Source organism: Chiloscyllium plagiosum, chromosome 22, assembly GCF_004010195.1.
Source record: "Chiloscyllium plagiosum isolate BGI_BamShark_2017 chromosome 22, ASM401019v2, whole genome shotgun sequence".
NCBI lineage: Eukaryota > Metazoa > Chordata > Chondrichthyes > Orectolobiformes > Hemiscylliidae > Chiloscyllium > Chiloscyllium plagiosum.
The window spans coordinates 11,296,502-11,316,504 of record NC_057731.1 but is presented as its reverse complement, the minus strand read 5'-3'; the positions used below and the strand labels follow the sequence as shown (position 1 = coordinate 11,316,504).

Sequence of the window (20,003 nt, the reverse complement as noted above, 5' to 3'; positions counted from 1 at the left end):
ACTGAAAAATAGACAATCTTGCTACCTTAGATTTCATCCCACAATGCCCTACATGCATTGTTAAGTGCTTATGGCTACTTTGATAACGTGATGTTTGAAGCCAAAACTACAAGGAAGAACAACATTGTAACGGCAGGGGCACACTAAGATTTACTAATTATACAGTATTCAAAAATAATACTATAGCAACACATTAAAGGTGATATGTTTTGATGATCCTCAATTCAATATCTTCCAGTTTCCTTATGTTTAACATAACATAAAATTGAAGTGGATACATCAGCCTACTAAGGCATTTATCACAACATCTTTTCATCAGAAAGTACTTTGTATTATCCCGACTGGATGTCTCCGAATACTACTTAGCATTGCACACAATTAGCTAACCTCAGTGTTTACATGTTATTTTCTAAGGCCAGGCATGCACAATTATTCCTACATGGAGCATTGAGCATGTTATCATTTTAATCAAGGCGAGTCTATATTTCTACCATTATATAAGTACATGGCTTAGGAAAATCTGAAAGCTTGCATGCAAAACGTTAACGACAGTCAATTAGTGAAAATATTGTGCATCTAGCAAACATCTTTCGGATGTGATGTTAAACCCCGAGCCCTACATGTGATTCCAGACTTATATAATGTGTTGACTCTCAAATGCCCTCTGAAATGACCTGGCAAGGCATTCAGTCATACCAATTGCTACAAAGTTTCAAAGAAATGAAACCAGACAGATCGCTTGGCATCAACCCAGGCACTGGAAAAGTTAATGACAGAAACGTCCCTGTCGATCCTGTAAACTCCTCCTTACTAATATCTGGGCAATAATGCCAAAATTGGGAGAGCTGTCTCACAGACTAGTCAAGCAAGAGCCTGACATAGTCATACTCACGGAATCATACCCTACAGACAATGTCCCAGACACCAGCATCAGTTGAATGCATTGAGTTCCCAACCACTATTTGAAGATTTGCAGTGAGCTTCCCAGATATTGTGACCAACATTTTCCTGAAAAATGTGTTGCTGGAAAAGCGCAGCAGGTCAGGCAGCATCCAAGGAGCAGGAGAATCGACGTTTCGGGCTTAAGCCCTTCTTCAGGAATTCTGAAGAAGGGCTTATCCCCGAAACGTCGATTCTCCTGCTCCTTGGATGCTGCCTGACCTGCTGCGCTTTTCTAGCAACACATTTTTCAGCTCTGATCGCCAGCATCTGCAGTCCTTACTTTCTCCTTTTTACCAACACTTTCCTCTCAATCAGCAGCATTGAAGTCGAGTACCTGGACATTTATGAAGTTAGTCAATGTAAATTGGTAATTAGCTGTCAAGTTTGCTTCCGCTCAAAGAAAAAAAAGTTAACGGGCAGGACATCTCCAGTGACGGTGATGTTGGTGTCTGGGACATTGTAATGTATGATTCTGTGAGTATGACTATCTCAGGCTGTTGCTTGCCCAGTATGTGAGACAGCTCTCCCAATTTTGGCTGTAGCACCCAAGTATTAGTGTGGAGGACTTTGCAGGGTTGACAGGGCTGTTTCTGCCATTATCTTTTCTGGTACCTAGGTCGATGCCACGCGATCCATCTGGTTTCATTTCTTTGAGACTTTGTAGTGATTCATAGAACTGAATGGCTTGCTATGTCATATCAGAGGGCATCTGAGAGTCAACCACATTGCTGTGGGCCTGGAGTCACAAGGCCAGACTTGGTGAGGATGGCAGATTTCCTTCCCTGAAGGAGATCACCGAACCAGATGGGTTGTTTCAACAATTGACAATGGTTTTATGGTCATCAGTAGAATCTTCACTCCAGATATTGTTTTGTTCAATTCAAGTTCCACCATCTGCCATGGCTGGATTTGGACTCTGGCTTCCAGGACATTAGCTGAGCTTTTCAATTAATAGTCTCATGACAATACCGCTGGGCCATCACTTCCCAGTTGAGAACATTAAATATATTCCTTTATTCATCACAGATGTAACATGGATAACCAGCAAGTCAAATTCCAACATTGTGGAATTGTTTTTCTCTCTGAGTTTCAAGCTTTTAAAAATAATCTTATCAGCAAAGTTTCAAATTTAGCTTCTGTTGGCGGACTGCTGCTTGTCCCAATTTACGTTCAGAAATAATTTTTGGAACCGGGAATATTTGTTACTTCAAAAAGCTAGCTTCACAGTACTGACCCTGTTAGTAATGCGAGCAATAAGGAACTCGATACTCTCCAAAACACTCACCTGCCACATATTCGTTTTTCTCTGTTATAAAGTTCACATAGGGCATTCACTGTAAACTCTCACTGATCCCCCAACATGTTAAGAACATAGAACCATCATGATGCATGTTTGAAACCAAAACAAAATTGCTGGAGAAACTCAGCAGGCCTGGCAGCATTTGTGGAGAGAGAACAAATTTGGTCTTTGTTTTAGATTACCAGCATCAGCAGTTCTTTGTTATGTTTTGATGTTGAATGTTTACTGGAATCCTGTTTTCCAGATTCATTTAAGTTTCTGCAGTGATGACAAATTCTGTGATGATGCACTTTATGGATAACATGTTAGAATGAAAATCATACAAGTGACAGGAAGGGTAGAGTCCTGGGCAATGTCAAAATGCCCTTCTTAACCAAATTGGTTTTATTCATTGCATAAGGTCAGACCTTTAATCTGATAACAAGGGAGCAAAGAACAACTAGGCAGCAACTAAAATATGCAAAGTGTTACATCTGAGAATTTAAAGGAAGTCTAAGAATAAATGGTTTATAAATAAATGGTTTATTGTTGAGAAATTGAAGGAAGGTAAGAGATGAACTATGTGTTAGATTTATACTGCTGTCTGAATGAACTAAAATATAATAACACTTTTGATGAAAATCTGACACCTTGTGGGGTCTGTAGATTTAAAACTAATTTCATCCCCAATTGGCCATGGGCCAGTTGAAATGCATTTGCAACATAGATCAAGATTTTGTAGTTTTATTGCCCTCTGTGGTTACTGTAGTAGTTTAGGAGAAAAGGTGTCTTCATCAATCAATTAGTCGATATTAATCAATCAAAGCCAAAATTAGAACTTTAAGTCTAGCTTTTCTTTGCTGTAGGCTGTATATTGCTGAACCAATATTATAATTTATACCAGAAATGTGTTTAAAAAATCCGACAATTAGAACTTGTCTCTGGTCTATTTGAATGGTCCCAGCTGGATTTATGTGAGCACTATTGAAAAGCATAGGCTAATGTTGAGAAACTTCAGTACAGATGCCCTCATGGAACCATGTCTGCTTAAGCTAGTTCAATGACCTCCAAAGATCAATCTCTGATTGGCTCTGGGGTCTAAGAGAGGGTTGTATCATGGAGATTATTAATAGAGTCTAACTGCTATTTGTTTAGAAACTGAGAGCTGGTTTAATCTAGTATTGATAATAATTGTTAGCAGTAAGAGTTTGCACAGACATCAGGAGATTATCATTGTTCGAACCATGCTCTGTGTGGAGATGGTGATTTGCAAAGCCAGAAACCGATTTGAGAATATATTTAAAATGCCAGCTGCAAACTAAGCCATGACTCTAAAACAGAAGTTCAAATGCACGAAACTTACTGAAAGAAATTGTGTGTGTTTGCAGTTTAGTCAAAAGCAGCCTTTCTAGTTGATCAGTTTAAATGATTACACAATTACACTGAAAGTAGACATGAACAGATTGGGTTTCCTTTATTCAATAGCCGGTTCAAAACCAACTGCTACTCGACAGGAGGAAGATACAAAAGGAAAATTACTAAGTTTGTTGGTTACAGCTGTCAACACTTCAGGATTGAGTTGGGATCTTCATGAATTTAACTTCCAGCACCCTATTATGAGCAAACCAAGCGATTCATTCTAGGAATGTTAAAAACGTTTTTCTTTCTTTTATTAGTTTTAAAGATATTGGAGTGAATGCTAAATTGTGTGACCCTGATGCAACCTTCAGAAATACAAACAACCACAGTTAGAAACAGTTGATTCATTTTCTGTTCAACGTATCAAAGACATTCATAGGAAAAGAGGAGGGTTTGGCTCAGTCAGGGAACAAAAAAAATGATTTGATGGAAGGAGGTAGCTGACGTTTGAATACTTTGCACCTGTCTTTACTAAGGAAGATAATGTTGGGCAGGTTGTGGGGAAAGTGGAGTTAAATCAGATACTGGAAGAGGTTCAAATTTATAAAAAGGCTGTGTACCTAAAGTTGATAGAGCACTCGGACTGGCTAAGGTGAATACAATGATACCGAGAGAAGTGAGAATAGAAATTGCAGAAGTCTTGGCCATAATATTCCAATCTTAGACTCAGGGGTTATGCCACGGGCTTGGAGAATAAATATTTCATGCTTGTTCAAAATGTTATATGCTTACTAAAAGTGTTCTAAGCATGTTGTTTTGAAAGGGTGTAAAAATAATCCCAGTAACTACAGGCCAGTCAGTTTCAGATTAGCTGTAGTGAAGCTTTTACAAACAATAATTCATGACAAAATGTAAGGAAAGCTAACATGAATTTGTTAAGCACAAATCCAGTTTGTCTAACTTGCTGGAATTCTTTGATGAGGTAACATGGACAATTAATTTGGATAAGGAGAAAGCGAGGACTGCAGACGCTCGAGATCAGAGTCGAAAAGTGTGGTGCTGGAAAAGCACAGCTAGTCAGGCAGCATCCGAGGAGCAGGAGAGTTGACAGTTCAGGCAAAGCTCACATTCCTGATGAAGGGTTTATGCCCAAAACGTTGATTCTTCTGCTCCTCAGATGCTGCCTGACCTGCTGTGCTTTTCCAGTGCCACAATTAATTAGGGTAATGTTGTTGATGTGGTGTATGGGGCCTTTGATACCGGACACAACAGACCCATGAGTAAAGTTGTAACACTCAGAATGAAAGGGATAGTAGTGACAGGGATATGAAATTGGCTGAGTGAAAATGATTATTGGATATTTATCAGACTGATGGATGGTTTGCGGTAAAGTATGCCATAGGTTGTTGGTGGGAACCTTGCCCTTCATTTATATTTATTGACTTTGTCAGTTCTTTGGTGTACAAGACAAAATTCCCAAACTTGTATTTATTACAAAGCTTGGAAGCATTTTGAACACTACTGAGGAGAACACAGTAGAGCATATAATTGATGTAGACAGCTTGATGGAATGGGCAGACAAATAATGGGAAGAAAGTGAGGACTGCAGATGCTGGAAATCAGAGTTGAAATGTGTGGTGCTGGAAAAGCACAGCAGGACAAGTGATAGATGAAATTTAATGCAGAGAAGTGTGAAGTGATTCATGTTGGTAAGAAGAATGTGGAAACTGATTTATTGAGAGTGCAGAAAAAAATCATGGATGTGGTTCCAGAATTGTGGAAACTGATTTATGTTGAATGATTGGTGAAGTTTGGACTGTTGTCCTCAAAAGGATGGTTGAGAGGGAGTTTGATAGAGATATTAGAAATCATGAAGGGCTGGACAGAATAGAAAGGGGAAATCTGTTTCCATTGGTGGAAGGGTTGAGAGGAAAGATCTACAGACTTAAGATATTTGGCAAAATTAATGGAATCAAAAGTAGAAACATTTTCATGCATCGAGCAGCTGGCAACTGGAATGTGCTACCTGAGAGGGTGGTGGAGGCAAGTTAAATCTAAAGAGAATTAAATTCTTAATTGAAGAGAAAATAAAGTGCAGGGCCACGGATAGAGATTTGGCGAGTGGCACAAGGTAAACTGTTCTTTTGGTCAACCAAGAAAGTCAAGTTGGATTGCATAGTCTCCTTCTGTGCTGGAGCAATTCTTGCAGTCACTCAATATAAGTAGGTGTCTCTTCATCATGAGGGCTTTTGCCCGAAACGTCGATTTCGCTGCTCCTTGGATGCTGCCTGAACTGCTGTGCTCTTCCAGCACCACTAATCCAGAATCTGGTTTCCAGCATCTGCAGTCATTGTTTTTAACCTCGTCTCTGGCAATTGTCTGTTGCAATGGAACTTTGCATAAACTTACCCAGCAACGGTATCTTCAAGATTCTCCTCAGTCAGTCAATGCATCATGTTGTTGGATCAGGCCAGACCCCCTCAAATATTTCAAGAAAGTAGCCCAGATCCTAACTTTGCTCATTGTTTTAAGCAAGTGTACAGCGGATATTCCAGGAGGGATGCAGCTGGTCAGATCACTTAGATTTAAACAAAACCAAATTTATTTACAAGATTACCGAATGAAACACAAACAAAAGTTATCAGAATACAGAATAATTTAACCTATCTGGAAACCCAACAGACTATCCCAACTTAATGATGCTGTTCCAACTACCTGCAACACTCCCCATAAAACACCCCTTGGCACAAAAGGGAAAATCAAACGCGGGTTCTTACAGGAGAGATGTCAGAGAGAGGGAGGGTCAGCATGGACCAACAGCTTTAAACTGCTTTCAGTGAATAGCCATGATTGGCAAAAACCAAACCAGACTTGAGGAAAACTGAGCTGGGAGAACTGGCCATTCCCCTTTCAATGTACAAGTGTTTTCTCAAAACTTGAAAGCCTTGTTCCCCAGGCAGTATCTGTTAGCGAGAATCAATTTGGCCCCAAAACCCAGCTAAGCCTAGATCTTTCAGAATCGCTGCTTTTACAACCTCTCTGGAAAACAAAGCCAAGGACAACATAACCTTGTTAAAGGAGCAGCTTCAGGCTGAAGGACATTCCAACCTTTGTTCAATTTTCCATGTGCCATGAATTTATGAATTATGGAGATAGGGTAGAAATAACTTGGGTGGTGATGCATTCTGGGTTCAGTGTCCATTGTATGTAGCAGCTGGTATTCAGCTTCATTGCAGTCAATAGAGTTCATTATCAGATGCTGCATAAAACTGGTGGCCAATCCACCAACACCATTTTGTATCACCAAGTTTCCTCCCCAATATGTTGTTTTCGAATCCACCTTGCAAACATTGATTAGCATGAGCTTCACAGCCTGACTTCGTGTTAATTTATTAATGTTAAGGTCGAGAGACTTTTTTGCAGGTGACTGTGGGATTTATTCTGTTTGCATTTAATAATGGAAGTTTATTTTTGTTTTTAGATTGTACTGGAACAAAGCACCTAAAGGTAATAGCAATGTCACAGTGGCCTGGCACATCCCTCACACTGCAGAGCTCGGAATATACAAAGTGCGCCATTTTGGTCACTTTAAGACACTACAGTTTCTGAAACCAGTCTTCACTCCTTATGAGGGCTCCTCATCCCCTTTTGAAGTGAGGAAGTGAAACTCATAAACCATTAAAAATTATGTTTACATTTTGCAATTTAAATTCTATTTGATTTTTACCATGGAGCAGTGAATTTAAAAGAAAATAAATCTGTGCATTATATTCATGATTTGGTTGAATGATTTGCTATTGATTGTTACCAGGCATGTTTCCAGGGCAGATATAAGATGGGAGATTCTCAAATTGCGCAAAAGCATTAATAAATTGCCTTAACATCTGGAAGATTGCTCAACTTGCCCACGCTGAGTGTGTAGTCAATGATTAGTCAGTAAAATAAAATGAAATAATAATATTGACAAAGCTGATTGTTTTTCCATAACAAATAACCTTGGTTTTGTTTGGAAATATTTTCTAATATTCTTATGTGTTGAGGTGAAAAAGAGAACTGAGCAAATTTAAAATACTTGAAATTGTGCCCACTAAATCAAGTGATTACCTTGAATTCCCTTTGGTGATAACGCAAAAATTGGGTTAATCCCTAAGTTTCCTGGAGCAGGATTGTCAATTAATAAAACAAAATTTGATTCAATTAGTTGTATTTGATTTGGCTTTACTAGTTGATACCACGCAATCATTAAACATTTGCACATTACTTTGCTGTTTAATTACAGGAACAGTATTGACAAACAATTACAGCTTATTTTTCTAAACCTTGAATTATCATGCTAATATTCAGTAGTAATTTTCTTCCTTTCCTTATGATATCAAGCTGTTGTTATGATTAAGAATGTAGACACGAGCCCAAACGAAAACACTTTATCTCATTAGGTTTATAGTTTAAAAAACACTTGAAATGATTGACATTAAAAAGATAGGGCTTCTCAAGTGATTAAATAGAATTATTAGATATACATCCATAAAGTACACATGGTCTTTCCAGACTGTCTGCTCACAAATGTACAATTCAACTGCTTTAAGTTGCAGAATGATTCATTACTTGGTTATCTTGACTATATTTCAATGAAAGGGTGAATTCAAGTTATTAAAGTGAGCAGGTAATATACAATGCCTCACTTCTTTGAGGTGGATTTTACTAATTGGGTCAAATTAGGTCAACACCTTGCCAATATTCTACTGTAGTGCCCTTTACGAGGCAGCCATCTTGGATGAATTGCGGTATGTTCTTACCAATCAGTAATTGTAATACTTAACTCAATTTAAATGTGCTAGTGGACATTATCTGCTGATACCATGATAGTTCCACTGCTTTCTAGTGAGTTTACTTTGAATTATCACCTTGGCATTGGTCAGATTCGCAAGTGGACTTAACTGGTATTTGCTTTAATTTGAAAAAAACACAACTGTTGGAAAATAGACCACCATCTCCTGTGGAGCAAGCACATGTCATGACCTATTGTTAACAAAAAAGCTTTAATTGTCAAAAAGATATTGAAAGCCAGGTCAATATGTTCTTACTAAGAATTGTTCGGACTTGGCAGTAGGTGTAAAAATCTGAATGCAGGAAGTCTGTCACAAGGTTCAGCATTTAAGGAAAGAAAGGTTGTGAAAGAATAGCCCAGATCTTAGGTCTCAGGATACTTGGAGCCTGGATGTAACTTGAAAGATATGTGCGTCAGGACTTCTCAAAAAGCCAAAGCGTCTTTGTCCAGGGAGTGCAAACTTCCAATGGGCAATTATTTAGCCTCCAAACTGATTCTAAAAAGGCCCCAGCTCTGAATTATAATTGGAGACTTTGGAGGGTCCTGATTGATTTACCTGAATAGTTAGCCTGGAAAAGTTAAAGGAATTAAAAACTTGCTTGATCTCCCAGTTACCTAAATAAAGAAAAACTCACATTTACTTCCCAGTCAGTAATTCTGCTCCCACCCTCACCCCAATCCTCAAATATCATCCAATCCCCTAAGGAAGCACCCTTCAGGTTCCTGGCCCTCATTCCACTGAGCACCAATTAACTTCCCTCATCCCCGTGGGCAGACAACACCCCAAAACAACCTTCTCGATCCCTGCCTGACCTCTGATACCTGACTTGACCCCCTTGTTCCTGCATGTGGAGCCCACAAAACTCTCAACTTTCAGCCTGTCTCCCTCCCACTCTGGATATTCAAACCTCCTACCTGAACACCGGATATTACAAGACCCCCCCCCAATTTTGGCTATTCTATCCTATCTTATCCCCTCATTTATCATCTGCATTTCCCCAATTGCAACCCTATACCTCTCATCTGCCTGGCACCCTATCCTCTTCCAATCCCTCAGTAGCTGCTACCCTACTCCATCACCCACTTGGCATCTTGTACAATCAATCACCCCTCAAATGCCTCCACATTATCTTCTCACCCGCCTTGACACCCTTACAACATCCCCCTCACAAAATATAGCACTCTGTGCCATAACTCAACAGACTCCACACCTCATTACCCACTTGGCGCACTACTCCCTCACCCACTTGCCAACCTACTCCAGAATCCTGGCTTCCAGTATTGACCATGTGTTGAGTGGATTCCAAGAATGGAAACAGCTGAGACAAGCCAGGCTCAGAGATCTGGCCATAAAGTTGACTGAGAGGTAATTGGGTCATCCTTTGTAGCATCATCATCAAAGAGCCATTGTGGGTCAACTTACAGCATGTGGACTGCAATGGTTGAAGAAGACAGCTCACCACCACCTTCACAAAGGCAACTAGGAAAAGGCAATAAATACTGGCCCAACAGCAATGGCCACATCCCAAAAAGCAATTAAAAAGAGGTCTGTACTGGCAGTAGTCATGAAGACCAATATTATCTTGAGTGATCAACTTTTTATGCAGAATATGATTGGAATTGAATGAACAGTTTCAACAATGCTATATCAAGAAAATTGATGATCCACTTTAAAAAAAAGTTATTGATTTTGAACATCATCTCAATATACATATTCTGTATATTTTTAAAATAGAGTGCATTGAATTACTGTCACTGTTCATTTGTATAGCACCCTTTAATGCCCCAAGATACTTCAGAAATGTGTAAAGTGACAAAAATAGACATTTTGTCAAAGAGGTAGATTTGTAGGAAGATGAATTGAAGGAAGGAGGGGGATGGTTATAGAGGGTCTTGAAGGAGGAAGGGATGATGCATGGGTTTAATCAAGGTTATACCAGAGTATGGTCTAGAGTCAGTTTAACAGAGGGTTCTGAATTGGGGGAAGAGGGTAGCTGATATGCACAGTGTGCAGGGTTGAAGAAAACTACTGAGATGGGGTGGAGAAAAGCCACGCAATTATTTAAATCTGAGGAGAGTTTTAAATGGTCATCAGTGTAGCTCAGCAAATGCTGAAGTGTTGGATGAGCATTATTGTACACAGGTATGAATGGGTTAATACTGAGGAACGCCAAGAGCACCATCTCATGATGTCATATGAACATGTGGGCAGAACTGCTTAGGATCCTGAAGGAGTGAAACCTAACATCTGAAACTCCTGAAGGTGTCCTTAACAATGTTTGCTACACCAGTTTAATCTGTTGGTAGTTCTAATATATAACAAAAGCTTTTTTAAATGCTTTCACGGGACATGGATGTCACAAGCTACAAGAAGCTGATTGACCTCAATATAGCATGTGGGCCCTGCAGGCATTTTCACTAATAACTTCCACAAGCCAATGTTCTGGTTTGAAAGAGGGAGCCTCTTGATGATGTTCAGCCTTTTAGCTGCTGCAGGAATTTCAATCCTACATCTACACGACCCCAATGAAAGGGAATTCCAGTAGCTTTGTCTTTCATTGAACATCTTTGATTGAACTGATTCCAGAAACCACAGCAGAGGTTTTATGCTCTGGTGGAGGTTTGGACTCCGACCATTGATAACTGAGAAAAAAATACAACAAAGTTGTCAGGATCTTCTTAAAATGAGACCTCCCGAATAATGGATCAGCAATTAAGTGGAATATTGGAGATTGTGTCTAACTGGTCATAAACTATTCAAAGAAATTCAGGATGTTGCTTTGATAGGATTGGTTCACATTGTCCCCAAGTTAAAGTGTTTCTTGGTATGTTAACACACTTTCTACATTCCCGAATACTAAGCAATATTTGACTCTGTCCCTCTGTGATCAGTTCATCAAGGGCTGTGCTAGATAGTTTGCATAATTGAGAGAGCAAAACCACACTCACAAAGGATTCTAGTCTAAGTTAAATGTCTGTGAGAAGAATGGCACCAGAAATTGTATTTTCCTTTTTTGGGAAAACGTTTTATTTTTTTCAGTCTGTCCTTTAACATTCCACTTTCTGTTTTACTGAAAGAAATGGGGTTAGTCTTGTTGTTTAAGCTGATTTGGGAACAACATATTTATCTTGCCATGTTTTCTGTATTGTCTCTACTTCAGTCAATGATGGAAAGAAAATTTGAATAACTCCTCAGTCACAAATACACAGTATTGACTATCAATGAGTATCCTGTGATAGAATCCATGGGTGAATGACCATTAGTGAGAGAACTACCAAAGGAGGAAATGGGCTGTTAATCCAGACACCCAGGTAATGTTCTGGGACCAAGGTTCAATTCCTACCATGGCAGATGGTGGAATTTGAATTTAATGAAAATCTGGTATTAAGAGTGTAATGATGTACATGTCCTTGGGATGGCACAGTGGCTAGCACTGCTGCCTTACAGCACCAGGGACCCGGGTTCAATTCCAACCTTGGGCAACTGTCTGTGTGGAGTTTGCACATTCTTCCCATGTCTCTGTGGGTTTCCTCCAGGTGCTCTGGTTCCTTCCCACAATCCAAAGATGTGCAGTTTAGGTGAATTGGCCATATTAAATTGGCCATAGTGTGCAGAGGTTAGGTGCATGAGTCTGGAGCAAATGTAAGGGAATGGGTCTGGGTGGGATACTCTTCGGAGGGTTGGTGTAGACTGTTGGGCCGAGGGCCTATTTCCGCACAGTAAGGATTCTAATTCTGAAACAATTGCCGATTTTCAGAAAGAGCCACCTTGATCCACTTATGTCATTTAATTTAGTTTAGTTTGCTTTACGAAAGGAAGAGGTTCTGGTGGCAAATGGAGCTCAGCAGAAATGGTGTGGGATAGGGGGTCGTAGGGGCAGCCTGAATAGTGAAATGATAACTTAGGTAGAGAATGGGGGTACTTGGTGGCTGACAGGGGAGGATAGAATGTAAACCTTTGTGGGCAAACAGTGGATGACTGTATGCATCAAATAACTGTCATTACAAATCTCTGAAACCAACTGGACAATGGCATGAATCAACCATATGACTATGAGCAAGAAGAGCAGAAGTAAGCCACTTGACCCATCGAGTCTGTTCCACCATTCAATAAGATCATCGTAACCCCCAGGATATAGATTAGATTACTTACAGTGTGGAAACTGGCCCTTCGGCCCAACAGGACCACACCGACCCTCCAAAGAGCAACCCACCTAGACCCATTTCCCTACATTTACCCCTTCACCTAACACTATGGGCAATTTAACATGGCCAATTCACCTGACCTGCACATCTTTGGATTGTGGGAGGAAACTGGAGCACCCGGAGGAAACCCACGCAGACATGGGGAGAATGTGCAAACTCCACACAGACAGTTGCCCGAAGTGGGAATTGAACCCGGGTCTCTGGCACTGTGAGGCAGCAGTGCTAACCACTGAGCCATCATGCAGGAATTCAGGGATGATAACATCATTGAATTTTAAGGAGTGTGGGTTAGATTGTCTCTTATTGGTGATGGTCATAGCCTGGAATTTATGTGACCATTGTCAGCCCAAGACTGGATATTGTCCCAATCTTGGTGCTTTTGGACATTACTTCTTCAATATCTGAGGAGTCCTGAATGGTGCTGAACATTGTACAATCTTTGGTGAACATCCCCACTTCTGAACTTATGTTGGAGGGAAGGTCATTGATGAAACAGCTGATAAATTGATAAATCAACCACAGTGCTACTGTACAGAACAGTTGTCACCGTGACATTAATGCACTGCATTATGTATTAAGAAACACAAAAAATGCAAGACAACTTTAATCAACAATGCTTTAGCAACTTCCCCTGGTTTCAATGAGAGGACAGCTGAACAAGTGCTAATGTCCTTCCTAAAGCCTTCGCCACAAGCATTCAAGCAAAATTCCTACAAAATCAATTTTGACGGATTGACACTGTGTTCAAATAGTCTAAAAGCATCTCCACCAGGTCCTGGTTTCCAAATCTCAGATGGCTAATGTTCCAAGAGAGGACAAAGAAAACATTTCAAACTCATCGTGAAGTTCCTTTTGAAGCACACAGCATTGACATTCATAACTGGAAGGAGACTGCTACCAGTCATTCAACCTGTCCATCAAGCTGCATCACACTTTGCCTGCTCCATCAGTTGATGCTGATCTTATATTAGTCTCAATTCCACTTTCCTGCCTATTTCCTTTAACCCTCTTATTACTAATTAAAAATCTGACTACCTCCTCCAAAGCAAACTCAATGTCCCAGCATGCACTGTACTATGAGGTAGTGATTTCCATAGATACATGCTCCTTTGAGTGGAGTAATTCCTCCTCATTACTGTTTTAAATCTGGCACCCTTTAAACTGTGACCTGGTGTTCTAGATTACGCCAGAGAGCAATCATCTGCTGTACATGGAGTCATAAAGCTGTACAACATGGAAACAGATCTTTTAGTCCAACCATCCATGTCATCCATGCCAACCAGCCATTGAAAATAAATCTAGTCCCATTTGCCCATATCTAGAAGGAAGACAAGCTGATTTTGCATTCCAAGGGACATCCCGGTCCCATGTGTTGACAAAATGGTGGGTTGAAAATGAACCCCTATTGTCACATGACGACCTAGGGCAGAAATCTTCAGCCTTGAGTAAATGTCATCTGGAATTAAGGAACATTCGATAAGTGTCTGCACATAATCATCACTCGTCGGTGGTTAGGAAGTGAAGCTATCTCGGTAAAATAGATTAAATTAGACACGCTGTAAAGAAGCCTTCTATGGAATATCAAAGCTTATGGATTTGTTTCTTGATCTTCTCCCAACTCCTATTTAGAGATGACAGGAGATTTATTTTATATCAGGAAAACAAAAAGGTCAGCAAGTTTGGGACATCTAAAATTAGACTTTTCTGATCTTGTTAAGCACGTGCAGCTAAAGCTGGGGAATATTCAGGTTAAATTGCATCATACTGAACTTTCAGAATGTGTCCATGATGTGAAGAAATACTGTTATACCCACAAGGACTTGCTCTAGCGCTCGGTTCACCTGTGAGAGTAAACTGACCACAACGACTAAACAAAAACAATGGGAATAATTTGCCAAGGCAGCTTGACTTGTGCAGTAAAAAATGTTCCTGTGTGTGAATTATCACAGGATGTATATTGGCCAAAGCAGGAATTGAGCAGGAATGGGAGGAATTAAACAAAATATACATGGCTTGCACTAGAAGACGGTGGCGAACTACATTGTTTATGACCAATCCTTGGGTGAAGTCCCGCAATTTGATAAGAATCCAAATGGGACACCCAAAATAGTTCAGCTTCTGGGCAAGGAGAGAGGAACTGAATCTCTTTGTTACTAGGCCACCCTCTCACCTGGTCAGAACAAGGTCAATTAGAAAGGATCCTTTTGGCTACCTTCCTTCCAAATCAAATTAATTCATGTTTTATAAGAAGTCTTTCTTGAGTCAATGAAAGAGTGATTCTATTAGTTAGTAAGCATGAGAAAGCGGAGAATAACGCATAGGGTTGAAGAAGAAACAAAATTCAGGCAAAACATAAATCTCACTTTTTAAAATACTGAGATCAGCTTATTTTCTAATTCATTCAGACCTATCCTTATTTAGTCAAATGCTTTAGGTTTTCCCGCCATTTTGCAAGTCCTGAGCTTCTCCAGTCATGTTCAGAGAGTCTTCATAGATTTCGAAGGAAACCAGCTAGTGTGTTCCAACATAATTCTTTCATTTATCTGTCTTTAGTTTGTATATCCGAGAACAAATATGAATTTTTTTAAAAAAAAACTTTTACTTCCCCTGTCCACCATTGCGATTTGCACCAATTATTGGAAGTCATCATAGCATCAGTTCAACAGAGAGAACTAGTGAGTGAATTAAGAAAATTGCACATACTCATGGCCTTTGATTTTTCAAATTGTTCTAAAGAAGAGAAATGAATGCCTAAGAAGCAGGAACATGCATTAGACAACAGATATAGTAAAAGGAGAGGTTTTGCGGTGGCTTTTGGGGATGGATTGGACAGTACCAAGATGATTGGGTTATGGATAGTAGTGGAGAAAGTGAGGTCTGCAGACGCTGGAGATCAAAGCTGAAACTTTATTGCTGGAACAGCACAGCAGGTCAGGCAGCATCTAGGGAACAGAAGATTCGACGTTTCGGGCACATGCCCTTCTTCCTGAGTTTCAGCTTATGGATAGTAGTGACAAGGTGGATGAAGGTTCTGCCATTAAGGCAGGAGTAGAGGAAGCACATGAAAGAAGAATGAATCAAACCAGCAGATCATGTGACTTGGCTTTTGAGGCTGTAAATAAAGACTTACAATAGCTGGCTAACATCTCTGTCTCAGGCTTGCTGCAGTGCTCCAGCAAAGCTGAGTGTAGGCTGGAAGAACAGCACCTTTTCCCCTTGGGAACTCTACAGCCTTTCATACTCAGTATTGAGCTCAGCAGTTTTAGGGTTTGAGCCCATATCCTTACCCCAGCCCCCACATCCCAGTCTTTGTTAACACATAGGTTGCTACCACACACAACCCATTGTCAGCCACTAATAACCCTCATTAGCAGCTATTCTTCCTCCCAAATTGAACTTCAACTCCTCCTCCTTCTGTCCAACTGCTTTCTTTCTCTTTGGGGATTATCTCCACTTACTGTTTACTCTTCCCCAACTCCCTACCCCCCCCCCTCCACTCCCATCCCATCTTCTGCATAAAAATTAAATTTATACCAACAAAATGTTAACCCTGATTTCTCTCTGCAGATGCTGCCAGACCTGCTGAGTTTTATTCGCAATTTCTGTTTTTGTTTTGATTTCTGGCATCCACAATTCTTATAGTTTTTGGCTTGCATTTCTATAGTGTCTTTCAGGTCTTCAGGATATTCAATAGTGCTGTAAAGCCAAGAAAATATTTCTTGAAGTGCAATCCCTATTGTAATGTGGAAAATTGGGCAACCAGTTTGTGTAAAATTTCCTTCCAGTAGCGAAGATAGTATGGTTTTAGTAAGGCAAAAAAATTGGCAAATACATTAGAGACTACTTGGTTTCACTGGCCTCTTTCTCTTCTGCATTATTGGCAGAACCTTCAGCTATCTTGTTACTACCCATCTCTGAACCCATCCACTTTGATACTTTAAAACTCATTGGCTGGCATGGTGGCTCAGCAGTTAGCACTGCTGCCTCACAGCGCCAGGGATCCGAGTTCTATTCCAGCCTGTCTGTGTGGAGTTTGCACATTCTCCCCATGTCTGCTTGGGTTTCCTTCAGGTGCTCCGATTTCCTGTCACTGTCCAAAGATGTGTAGGTTAGGTGAATTGGCTATGCTAAATTTCTCATAGTGTTCAGGGATGTGTAGGTTTGGTGTATTAGTCAGGGGTAAAAATAGGGTAGGGAGAATAGGTCTGGGTGGGTTACTCTTCAGAGGGTCGGTGTGGACTTGTTGGGCCAAAGGGCCTGTTTCTACACTGTAGGGATCTATGATTTTCAAAAGCCACCTCAAAACCTTCCTTTTCTCTTCAAAATGGTACCATGGGATTCCTTATGTTCTCCTAAGAGTGAATATGAGGCTTTGGTGTAACATCTCATTGAAAAGTCCTTCAACACGGCAAAATTTCTCTCAGTCAAGTGTTAGCTAGTTCATGGGTGTACATCTCTAGAGTCCATGAAGGTCTGACATAGAAATGTTATCAAGAGATAATGTTACCAACTTCCATAGCTTTTACAAGCTGCTCACGTGATTGAAAGGGCATCAAAGCAAAGGGTAGTTTTGTGAAACATTTATTGGAAACAGAGTTGGAAATGAAGTAAACAGCATTAATTATTCATATCACACTTATTGAGTACATTCTGAAAGATTGTCATTACTGATGAAAGATCGAGATGGATGTTTTTCACCATCTCTGTTGGTAACTGGACCAAGAGAAATTATAATCCAATGAAACATGCTATGGCTTCACAATATTCCTTGTTTTAAAACGCAACAATTACACAAATAAACGGATAGATTTCCCATGATTCTGTCGTGCCAATTTATTTTTAGGTTTTATTAGTCAGCAATTTTCCCCGATAACAGTTTTTTTTTAAGTGAATGATTGATAATTTTCTTTAAAGAACATTTCAATATCTGAGAGAAAATGTTAAATTCTGTACAAACATTGATATTATGACGACTGGTACAAAAATAGGTTCTAAACGCTCCCAGGCGCATGTTTTAATACTGTTATCACTGTCTGTGGCTTTGGCATCTTCCTGAATACCTTACAAAATTCAAATATAATGTCAATGCCTTTTTTTGGCACAATACAATAAAGCATAGTTTTGTTCCATTTTAAACTAAAGACTCAGCCGAAAATTGGAGAAAGGGAATCATTAAAACGGTTGCTAAACACTGAACAAAACCTTAACTTCACATGCTACTGTACTTGGTTATTGGAATATAGCAGCTGTAGGTTAGAACTTCTTTTCAAACATCCCTACTCACATCACCTGTACGACATGGTTTGTTTTATATTTGGTCATGGAAATATTAGGAATAAAATCCTGTTATGCAGGGGCCATCTACTAGGCTATGGTAGGGATTCATATTTGGGACAAGGCAACCCCAATAATATGTTGAAATTGAGTAAACATGAACATTATCATTAAATGCAGATGATGCAAAATGGATGCTTTTTAGTAATGCATACCTAAAGTAGCTGCACACACCTCACGTGAACACTTTAATAGTCCTCTAATAACTGAGTATCCTGTATGGCACAAATATGAATTACTATGTAAACATGAAGGCCAAATTATACCTGAGAAATATAAAAATATTAAAGGGCTATATAGCTTTCTTACTTTTGTCTTAAAAGTTCTCTTAACTTAAGATACATCCTTAATGTATGTATATATATTCATATATATAGATAGATAGATATCTTTGTGTACAAGCTGATTAGACTTGCAACCTAATTACATTCTAGCTTTTATTCAAATTGTCTACACGGTTATTGGAATCATATCATTAAGAATAATCACATTCTATTAATCTATATCTATATTTGACTATTCATTTTAATCATCGTTCCCATTGTTGCTCTTAATGTGTGTTAGCAGGGCTGTGCATCATTGTCCAAGTCTTCTCAGAAAGCTCCATAGGTGTCACCACGCGTTGGCACTGCGAATGTGGGATAACCTTCGTACGTGGCATATGTGGCTAAGTCCTGGCCAAGGGCAACTGCTTGTTTCAGTTGTGTTGCTGCCACAGTGGCTGCTGCTCCTGCTAATGTGTAGCCTGTAGCATAACATGGGAATGGGAGATCAGTGGATGAAGCCAAGTACGAGACAGGCATAGACAGAGGTCTGCCTGAAAGAAGATGCAAAGCAAACCATTACCCTGGGTACTCGGTTACAAGTTGGAGATAGTAAATGAAATTTTCGGTGCAGTGAAGATTTTCTTTTTGAATTATTGTTGGTTTTTGATTTAGTGAGCTAAGAACTGATCACACTACTACACAACAAAACCTGACTTTCCAGCATTTCTGATCCAATTGTTAATAATCAGCTCTGTGGCCCGGTGTGGAGGGACTTGCCAAGTACATGCAGGCAGCAATGAACTTTGCACTTCTCTGCCGCACATTAGTCAAAACGTCATGGGTCAGTGATTTTCTTGACAAGATCTCTCAGCAAACTCAGTTCCCTTCTGCCAGCAGGTACTCTGACAGCGTAATTTATGTCAAAGTGCTCTTCTCAGGTTTGCTCATTGCAAAATGCTTTATTTACAGAGATCCGATTCTTACTGCTCACTGGAAACATGTTTGTCCCATCTTTGTGAGACAGATTGACAGCAGTCACCCAGGGTAAGTGCTTGTCACACCTTTTGCAAATTGCTTCTATATTTCATTCAGGCCAGCTCCCCTTTCTTTAAGCATCAAATTCAATCATTAGGCATGTGCGCTTTTGAATGTAATTGTTAATTGCAACCTGTTATTTTCTAGGTCCTGGAGATAATTGCTGAGCATATGCGATCCTGACTGGGTGCTCTTGAGATACATGGAGGCCCTTGAATCCAGGCCGAATGCCTCACAACAGCTCGTATTTTCAAAGTAGAGTACAATGTCCCCATTTAATAATAACCTACAAGTCAAGTTTATCTAATGATTGCCAGTCTCATTTCTCAATTGGGAAAAATGTTCCTTTTGACAAGTTCGAAGAGCTTGTAAATGTAAACACAAAAGCAAATACAATGGATGCTAGAAATTCAATGTAAAAACAGCATGTATTGGAAATACTCAATACATCAGACTGCACGCATAAACAGCTAAACAGAGTTAAAAATGACCTACCATTGACCTGAAATATTAACACAGCTTTCCTCTCTCGACAGACGCTCTCACTGTTTCTGGCATTTTGTGTTTGAAAATACTAACCTTGTACTTCATTTTTTTTTCCCTCTGAATCACTCTCTTCTGTTATTCTAGACAGACATTACCCAATCTGAAACAAGCCAAGCACAGCTCCTCATAATACATTCGAATTAACGTTGAATTTGATTGCAAACACCTCTGGTTCCTGCTGGACTCCGTATTTTTCAGCAGAGACATC

The 20,003-nt window shown here is 39.8% G+C and overlaps 2 protein-coding genes across 10 annotated transcripts in view; one reads left to right on the top strand and one right to left on the bottom strand.

Moving 5' to 3' along the window:
- asah2 (N-acylsphingosine amidohydrolase 2) overlaps nucleotides 1–7,705 on the top strand; it is a 96,195-nt gene extending 88,490 nt beyond the window's left edge. The window contains 1 exon segment of the mRNA XM_043712370.1: nucleotides 7,062–7,705. Coding sequence (XP_043568305.1) covers nucleotides 7,062–7,245 — 184 coding nt within the window. The 3' untranslated portion in view covers nucleotides 7,246–7,705.
- Nucleotides 1–20,003, bottom strand: part of a1cf (apobec1 complementation factor) — a 66,645-nt gene that overhangs the window by 8,074 nt on the left and 38,568 nt on the right. For 4 of the 9 annotated variants that reach the window (XM_043712371.1, XM_043712373.1, XM_043712377.1 and 1 more), the window contains exon 12: nucleotides 17,180–18,765. The exons of 1 other annotated variant lie outside the window; for it this stretch is intronic. In XM_043712371.1, coding sequence (XP_043568306.1) covers nucleotides 18,542–18,765 — 224 coding nt within the window. In that variant the 3' untranslated portion in view covers nucleotides 17,180–18,541. Of the gene's footprint in view, nucleotides 1–17,179; nucleotides 18,766–20,003 lie in introns of those variants that run through there. 4 more of the 9 variants (XM_043712374.1, XM_043712376.1, XM_043712375.1 and 1 more) reach the window with 1 other exon arrangement.